The sequence below is a fragment of the Cygnus atratus genome, chromosome 2 (genome assembly GCF_013377495.2).
Source record: "Cygnus atratus isolate AKBS03 ecotype Queensland, Australia chromosome 2, CAtr_DNAZoo_HiC_assembly, whole genome shotgun sequence".
NCBI classification, from domain to species: Eukaryota; Metazoa; Chordata; class Aves; order Anseriformes; family Anatidae; genus Cygnus; species Cygnus atratus.
Genome location: NC_066363.1, coordinates 24,660,734 through 24,670,350, shown reverse-complemented (window position 1 = coordinate 24,670,350; position 9,617 = coordinate 24,660,734). Strand labels below are relative to the sequence as shown.

The window sequence follows — 9,617 nt, the reverse complement described above, 5'->3', positions numbered from 1 at the left end:
TCAACTTCCTTAATACAATCAGTATTATGACTTGGGGTGACAACAGACAAATATCATCTTCACTGTCTGCACTGAAAGGCTGACACTGAAAGCCATACCTGATGGTTTCTAGGTCCTTGAAGTGCTTGTGCTGTGCTTTCAGGGTTGTTTCAAGCTCTAGTTTGGCTTGTGCAAGTTCATTCTTCAGCTCAGCACCCATCATTCTCTCTGAATTCAGCTGTTCCTGAAGCTCAGCTGCTCTGTCCTTCACACTCCGGAGCTCCACTTGCATTTCAAGTATTTGTGACTGCTTCTGCTGCATGTTATACTCCAGCATTTCTAATGGGTGCACCAGTAACAAGGAAATCAGTCTAGTAATCAAGCACCACCACTCATTTGGGTCAAGATTCCCTTAGCACAAAGAATGACCACAAAGCTATCACTAGCAGTGATATTAAAAAAAATAAAATTCTTTAAATAGTGGGGTGAAAGTAAAACCGCATCATTTCACTGGAATACATTTCATACTTTCCAAGAAATCACTTCAACTGTTAAACTTATTTAAAAACTGTATGCACAACCATATCACTATTTATTGTTTTGATTATGACCAACACAAAGTTAGGTATGTATGTATGTATATTTGTGACAGAACACTGAAAGCATTTTCAGACTAAGTTTAAAATATATTTGTTCTCTGAACTTTTTGTTGCCCATTCTAACTGCTTCTGAATTTACTCATTATCATTGACTATCTGACTTTCATAATTTCAAAGCTGTTGAACCTAAACACTGAAGCACAGAAAATAACTTTAAAATACAAACTCGATTTTTATAGCAATTGAAATTACTTCATGTCACTTTTAATTTGATACAAGTCCTAACAACACACACCACATTTTATTTTTTGAAGATTACTCCAATAAGATTGAAAAAGATGAGAAGTAAGCATGCTCAGAATATAAGTTGAGCAGCAAAATCGGAGAGCAAAAACGTCATCAGTTCTCCACCGAAAACTATATGAGCACTGGCAAGGAAACATGTAGAAATCGACATAAATTACCACATAAATCACCTTGGCTTTTTGAATCAATTTCTTGTTCTCTCTTTGGATTACTTTTCATAGTGTTCATCTGAGCATGCAATACTTGAATCTCCATTAGCAAACTTCTTCTGTCGGCATGCTGAAGACAGTCCATTGCTGCTCTCTGATTAGTAGCCTAGGAGGATTGAAAACATAACTTGAAAGCAGAACTCCAGATTTTGTTAGAATATCTATGGTGTGGGTATAAAATTTAATGATATATTCACAGTGCATATATATTCAAAACATTTTCAATTAAGTCATGATTAACACAATATTATAATACTAGAAAGAATTCTCTTTTAAAATTTATTTATTTATTTATTACTCTGCTAGGCATCAAAATAATAGAATCAGAAGAGCTATCGGTTTTATGGCAAATTATGATTTTCCTCACTAATCCTTCTGTGTCCCAAAGAAGGTAAACGACCTCTCTCCACCCCACAGCAACCTTATATCTTACTCTTCTTATAACTTGCCTCATATATATAAGCTACCTTTTCTCTCAGACAGTATAACATAATTAATTTAATGAAATCACGCTCAGGACAACTATTTTTAATTTAAATTTATCTGCGAAGGTTGTATTTTTTTCTATAGCTTGTGCATCCAAAAACTTTTCTTAGTAAAGAATTCTCTTCTTTCTACAAGACATACTTTTTTTCACCCATTTGATGTCACAGCTACTATTATACATATATTTTTCAGTGATATATACATTAAAAATTCAAGAACAGACATAAACAAATCTTAAAATAAAAATACTTTAGTCACCTGCTCTTGTAGTCTGTGCTCTAACTGATTCATCAATATCACTGCATCTCTTGTGCCCACAAGTTCTGCAAGTTCAGTTTGAAACACAGCAAGAAGAACATTCTGTTCCCTCACAAAAACCTGTTGAATGGCACGCAGGAGTTCTCCTCGCCAGTCTGAGTCGCGTTCAGGAGATTCTGAACTTGCATAAATCTACAACAGAATATAATGCCAATTTAAGCATTTAGCAGAACTGAAAGATTGCACCAGGAACAGATGTTATCATTTATGCAAAGTGCGTTTTCAGTGGAATATTGAGTATCTCTTACATATCTTTCATTCATACAAATGGATACATTTATTGCTCACATTGATTTCTTCTGCATGCACAAATGCTCAACTTCATGAAAATTGTACCTGCATTTTAGATGGGAATAATTTAGTTTTTATAAATGAAAACTTAGCCCCATATATTTATTATACATGTTATTGTATCACACTATCCCACTATCATTTTAATTTTCATAATGTTGCATGTATGTACCTTCTGTTTCTAGACTCTTACAGAGCTATATGGTAGTGGGCAGATACTGTGTATGAATATTTAATTTTATAATAATTTCAAGTTAATCTCTGCAGTGCAATCCCTCCCCCCCCCCCCCTTGCATGTTGAAGAAAATGCAGAAGAGATGCAAGCTACCAACATATAACCAAAAGTCTACAGGTTTGCAAGTCCCAATAAGTCTTAACTGATTACTGATTAATATTAAATTTTGTTTTATATTTTAAGCAATTACTTTTTTTTCCTCTTTTCTCTCACTACAGTATCGTTTTAATAGTTACTGGAAACATGCTTTCAAAATAGAATTATTTTTTAAAAGGTAGTTCTCTACAGTCAAAAGCGATCAATGCACAGAAGAACAAATGCAAACTGTAATTAAAGGTGTATCTTATTAACAGAAAGTGCAACATGCAGTTTTACTGCATATTTCTGAAATCTTGCCTTGTAGCAATGTATTTACAGTGTTTAAAGTTGAATTATCAATGTGCTTTACATAAGGTTCTTATAAATTATTTTTGATTTAGAAAGCCTCATGATACTGTTTGTACCTCAGTGTCTCTATGAAGTTGCATTTTTGAAATCAGGTCTTTCATAGATGAAATTGTGTTTAGAAAAGCTTTCCTTTCTTCAAGCCAAGAATCTGGTCCTTGCTTAAGAGGTGACATCTCTCTTTCACCATACGGAAATTCAGTGAGAGACAGCACCTGTACGCCTTCATGATGGACTGCTCTCAGCAAACCCTACAATAAATACAAAAAGAAATAGGTGGTGTCAATTTTAACAATAATAGTATTTCATACATATTGGAATACCAGTACTTTCTGTATTGATCTGTATAAGGAAACTACTTATGTTTCCTCATATCAATAACAGAAATCTCACTCAGTTCTACATTAGCCAAGCAGTGGAACAAAGTTCTGTATAGCTTCCAGGCAAGCTTTGCAATTCATTTTTTGACATTACCATTAAGCTAGGTATTTGTTGGAAAAGGATCACCTTTTTTTCTCCCCCCCAATATAATTAAAAGCACGATATCCTTATTGTTTATAATACGCAAATTAATTTTCTTTTGTAATATAGATATTATTCTACACCTAAAATTATAGAACCTATATAATTGTGTAATAGATTATCACGGCATTATTGTTAATACATAAGAAATACAACACATTATAATAAGAGTTAAATTTTTCATATCTTCATAACTGAGAACAAGTCTACAGCTACCGCTCATGTTTAACAATCTAACATGAAATCTGAGAAAGATTCCATGTTAAATGAAATGGTATGTCACTGTGTATCAAATGAAATGTGTATTACTTCTAGACATTTTAAAATGTATTTAAATAGCAAACACTTTACAAATCATCTAAAAGGCTCGCTACTCAATAATCAAGCAGTAACTAAGCTTAGCTTTTTGTACTATCACTCTTGTTCCACAGTGAAAATGGTCAGCTCTATTTTACCTGAATTTTTTGGGGAAGTAAATCCGTTGAAGTTTCACCTTCATCTATTCCTTCAGATATTGTGTCAGATCCCTGGGTCTGAGCAAGATACATTCCTTGACTCCAGTCCGAACTGGAGTCTAAAATAAAAGGAGAGAAAAACATTAAAGCAGGATTACTGTGAAACTTTGAAGAACAGACATCAAAAATTATTTTTTTTCATTTTGTTATAACAGGAGCTTGCATGTCACCACAGTCAATTCTAAGCCTGAAGACTACCTGTTTCATAGTTTTTCAGTTTCAAAGCAGTGACAGCAAAAAAAAAAAAAAAAAAACCAAACAACAAACAAAAGCCTAAAAACCCCTCCAAAACGTGAAACTTTAAAATCCTAGTTTACTTTTAAAAGAAAACAACCTATTTGCACAAATGCATATGCTATATGACCCTTCTTAATATGCTTAGTCTTTGCCTATTAAAAGGATCATATTAATAATTTCTACTGTTGACTGACAGCCAGTACTTGTCATCACCTCTCATTGCCAGGGAGTTGTAGCTTTGAATTCATCAAGCCACGATGAAGCTATGCTGAAGAGATGCTGCAAAACATAAGAATATAGAAACTCCAACTGGAAGAAAAAAATTAGCATCTGATACCTTGACTCAACACATCTCCAATCGGGTCAATTGTGTCACTTTTCTTCTGTAACAGTTCAATAAGAAATGGTATGCTCTTTTTTTTTTTTTTTTTTTTTTTTTAAAGTGTGATAGGGTTCTGCTTTGATATGGAGAGTAGTTTCTTTTGTTCCTTACAACACAAACTCTTCAACAGTAAACTTACTACTAAAAAAGATTTAATTTACAATAGTGACCATTTGAAATCTAAAAAAAATGAGCTTCTTACCACTAGAACCTCCATCTCTAGCTTGATATGGTGGAGAATGCACTAATCCAGTAATTGCGATACCCTATATTTAGAAAAGAGAACAGTCAAATCTTGAATCACCCTACACCCACTCCCAGTAAGGGTGCTAATTCTCAGGAGCATGGAATTACATGAGTGTTTCTTTTTAGTTTCCGTGCAACAAAAGTAATCAATATGGAGACTAGAAAGATGGTGTTCAACAGTGCGACCTACACTTGTCCCTGATTCACAGAGCAGGCCACGTTCAAGACAGTAGCACACAGAAGCATCTGATAGTCAAGCAGATTCCCAAACTTAAATTGTTGAGGAAGTGGTTCAAAATCTCTCCCTAAGCCGTGGAAACATCAGAACACTTAAAGCCTTTATATTAATGAGGATTAATGGTGGTTCACACTTAGACTTAAAATGGGAATTTCTGTAGCAGGAGCAAAAGCGGAAAACAAGGTAGTTCAATGAACATAAAATAGGATACACACCTCTTTAGCTCGCAGAGTCTCTATGACTTCCTTTAAAGCATTACATTCATCAGTTAATACTTGCACTGCAACAAACTTGTCTCTTTTTAATGCTTCAGATTCAGAGATATGCCTTGTCTCCATGTCCATGATTTCAGCAGCATGGAGTTCTTGCATTTGGTCAATTTTTTCATTAAACTCTCTTATGATCTCTGCAATCTCTTCTGAAGAGCATCCACTTTGCAAGTCAATTTGAATTTCTGCATTTTTAACAAGCGTTGGTGAAGTTTCAATATAGCTGTTCATCTCCACGTTCTTGTTTGTCTGTGAAGATGCGCTTTTGCTAATCTGAGTAGACCCACTCAACAAATCACACATTATTTCTGCATCTTTTTTGCTTTCAGTTTTTGCCATTTCCTTGTCCTTTCTCACATAATTTGCAAGCTTCTCTTCTGCTTGAACTAGCTTCTCTTTGACTTTGCACAGATCTTCCTGAAGATGTACCAGACTTGCTTCTTTTACCTGTAAATATGGAGAATCTGAATTGCAGTCATGAAATACTTAGAAATATGCAAAATCTAAACAATTGTGAAATCTATACAAATTGCAACTCAGTTTAGTCCTATTTTGAAGTGGCTATGACACACGGTAACAAGTCTCATCTCTGAGAAATACAGCTCTAGATCCACTGTTGCATTATAGTGGCCTGTAAAACTCTCTACCTTGGCATTAAATGTTGCTTAGGTCTACAGCATCAGCTCTATTCCTCTGACAGTAGGTACTGAGTAATCATTTTTCTTAGTGGCATGCTCAGTTAAAGATTTAAGAAAATCCAGCAAGCATAAACGCTATTATAAATCCTGTATAATCATTTGCTTTAAATACATTATAGAACAATCTGGTTCTTACAGATAGTTGTTGTTGTTGAAGTTTTTCTGCCTCTTCTCTGTAACTGCTCAGTTCTTCCTTAGCAGCAGCTGCCTCTTCTTTAACTTTCTCTAGTTCAAGTTCATTACTAAGTACATTTTCTTTTTGACTTTCCATGAGGTGTTCTCCTACCTACATGGTAGCACAAGATATGGAAAATGGTTAAAAAAAATATCTTACAAAGAAGCACTGATCACTTTCACATTGATTTACTAAAGCCACAAATGAAAACACCCTTAGGGAAAACAAATGTATGTTACTTAGCTTAACACATCCTCTAAAAATTAATACCGAAAGATCATTTTCCTAGATTAACTCCCACAAACTGGTTATATGTGGGAGAAAAAAACCATCTTCTTACAGCTTACTGCAAGCAGAAATGGGCTAGACCATCCAGAAAGCATGGGGAGGAAGGTCAACAGCCATGGGAAATGATGTCTGATAATATTATTGAATTGAGAAGTACGACATTCATTCAATCTGCATTTTGATGAAAGGTCTTTAAACCCTTCCTGGTCCAGCACTGGGTTTCATGATCTCTTTGAACTTAGGAGTTTCCAAGCCCACGTTTTTTTTAATTAAAAGCTGCTATCAGGCACAGACAACTGTGAAGGTTTTAAATTCAGAAGCAACATAACCTGTAGTGAACGGAAATCAGGACGAATGTACACTGGTAAAAGCTACCAGTGGGAAATATATTTGGAATCAAGGCAGGAAAGCAAGCAAAAGTAAACCAGAATTAAAGTGTACATAAACAAAAATGTTCAGACAAATTGCCATCACTCCCTTATCCATTCTGAACCTTCTCCTAGAAGGTTTTTATCATTTTGATTTTTGTCTCTCTACCTCCTTACCATAATTCACTCCATTATACGTCAATTGAAAGTAAGAATACAAAAACACACGATCAAAATTCAAAATCAATTAATGCAAAATGGAAATTGATTGTAGAGTTCACTTAACAAAGCATCTTTTTCTTCTTTGCAACCCCTTCTTTGCAATAACAGAGAAATGAAGATCTACCCCACATAGCAGAAAACTATTGCTAGTTTCGTTGTTTTTCATTCATTATAGTTCATACAAAAAAACTGATTTTAGTGAAAACAAGACAAAAGAAAATTGCTTATAATTACCAGATTTATCTGTGTTCCTTCTTGCTTAATGTATTTCTGAATCTCTATTCTGTGTTTCTCTTGAACCTCTTCTAGTAATTGCTGAAGCTCTAATAGTCTTTCTTCTTTCAGTTTAGCTTCCTTTTGTGAAATTTTTACATTTTCTTTTTCTAGCTCCAAGTTATGATTTACCTTTGCCAGCTGGTCCTCCATCTCACTAAGCTTCTGTGTTAATAGTGAAAATTTTGATTCCATCTCCTTTTCAGTTATACTACTCAAACCCTCCATTTGGGGATTCTTGTTTGCTTCCTCGACATGTTTTGAAGCTTCCTGAATTTCCTGCATAAATTTCCCTTGCTCTTGAACTGCATTTAGCTGAACCTGACTCACAAGAGCAGCTGCAACTTTTTCCACTAGTGTTTTCTCTAGTTCTACTATCTTATTTTTAAGTGCTTCTCTTTCAGCTCTGCCTTTCTCTTCCAGGTCTTTTATTTTACTGTAGGATTGGCACAATTCTGAATCTTTTTCCTTAATGCATGCCTGAAGCTGCTGCAGTTGTACCTCCATCTTGCTAATGGTGACCCTTGTATTTTCATCTGAAGACCTAAGCTGGGTTTGATCTGGCAATTCTATCATCTCACTTGAGCCTTCATCCACTTTCTCAGTTTTCCCATCGCTCCTGTCTTCTGTTTTTTCCTTGTCACTTTTCATCAGTGCACATTTATACTTCTGTGTTACTCCTTCATGTTCTTTTTTTAACATGTTTATTTCTTGCTTTAGCTGGTTCATTTCCAACTTAGTTTCCTCAAGCTCATTCTTCGTTCGAGATGCCTCTACAGTAATATTTTCTACTTGCTTCTCCAAAGCTTCTTTTTCTGCTATAACTGTTTCAAGTGTATGTTTCAGACTGTCAGCATCCTCATGAAAAGCAGCACTGTCTGCAGGTATTTTTTGTTCAATATTTGCCAGTTCCTGCTGAAGCTTGTCAATTACATCATTCAGCTGCTCTATTTCCTCATCATTTTTTTTCTTTACACGTTCTTGATCACTTTTCAGACATTCTACCTGGGCTTCAAGCTCCCGTATATGCTCATTTTGCTCTTCAAGAACCTGAAAAAATAAAGAATAAAAATATTAGTAATGGGTAATTATTAACTTTCTGTAAAATCCAGTTCCAGAACTTCACGGCAACAGTTTAATCACAATTTGCAATGTCTTGTAAAAGAAAGTATGCCACCAGTGAACTTTGTGATGAGATGTCTCTTGTAAAACTCTATGAGAATCCAGATATCTTCACACAGGATTAATAAAGTAACCTGTGAACTCTATATGTAGGTGTGAAAGTATCAAATGAAGTGAAAGCATTCATAATACTCAGAGGTATGCTGAATACAACCGGTTATCAGATTCCAATAGAATAAGTTTTGCAAAATTTGTTAAAAAATCTGCTTGTTAAATTGCAGTGGGAGTAACATCTCATTAGAGCATAGAATACTGAAAAATCATTTAGAATGTCATAATAAATACAGACCAGATTACAAGTAGCAAGAATCTAAGAAATTTAGTGGATATATTAAGAGAATGTCTAGGTATCTGAAATGAAACCGTGCTTATACACTGGAAAGGAAAAAAGCAGAAGGAACAGTGTCAAGAATATTCTGAAAGGGAGAGTATAGAATGAAATCACTTATGATACCTTATGGTGCCTAAAATAGCTAAGAACAGTAAAGGTTTCTATTTTTTTTTTTTTTACAAATATTATGAAGGAAAAAAAAAAAGATGACAACTAAATTTATTACTAAAATAGCTGTGCTTTTCCCTTTATCTCTCAGCATTTCATTAGGTTTAGTTAGTTATGTAATAAAATGACTTTGTAATAGTTATAATATGTTTAAGAATAAATGAAAAAAATGACCACATAAAACAGAAGGGCTAATTTGCCAACCAAGAATGTATTTTTAAAAATCCAGAGACTGAAGGAAGCTCAAATCCACTAAAGAAAATGTGAACAAGGCATTGGTTTTCAGAAGAAAAGAGCAGTGATCCTGCTGACTGCAATCCAGTGAGTGTAACAGTTTCTGTTCTTCATAACATAATGGTGTAAAGGGCCACATAAGGCAAATACAGCAATTAAAAGAAAAGCACTTTGTGCCGTGAAGATATATACAGGATTAGGAAAGGGATGAATTAAGGATGATCTAGTCTTTTTTTAATGCTGATATCATAATCAAGCCAACAGTATAATGTCCTGGAAAATATGACTGAGTAAGAAGATGAAATTAAGAAAATGGAACTTCACACTACAGGAAGAGAACCAATCATTAAAATGAATTATAACTAAATGCTGGGTATTTTCCTCTAGACAAGGAACGTAATG

General features: G+C 34.4%; 1 protein-coding gene across 2 annotated transcripts in view; it reads right to left on the bottom strand.

Annotated features, from left to right (window-relative positions):
* AKAP9 (A-kinase anchoring protein 9) overlaps positions 1-9,617 on the bottom strand; it is a 110,251-nt gene that overhangs the window by 12,320 nt on the left and 88,314 nt on the right. For both annotated transcript variants that reach the window (XM_050709061.1, XM_035545395.2), the window contains 9 exons: positions 7,262-8,350; positions 6,111-6,260; positions 5,223-5,723; positions 4,726-4,789; positions 3,845-3,963; positions 2,927-3,118; positions 1,838-2,029; positions 1,055-1,199; positions 99-318 (listed from right to left, as the gene is read on the bottom strand). In XM_050709061.1, coding sequence (XP_050565018.1) covers positions 99-318; positions 1,055-1,199; positions 1,838-2,029; positions 2,927-3,118; positions 3,845-3,963; positions 4,726-4,789; positions 5,223-5,723; positions 6,111-6,260; positions 7,262-8,350 — 2,672 coding nt within the window. The remainder of the gene's footprint in view (positions 1-98; positions 319-1,054; positions 1,200-1,837; positions 2,030-2,926; positions 3,119-3,844; positions 3,964-4,725; positions 4,790-5,222; positions 5,724-6,110; positions 6,261-7,261; positions 8,351-9,617) is intronic.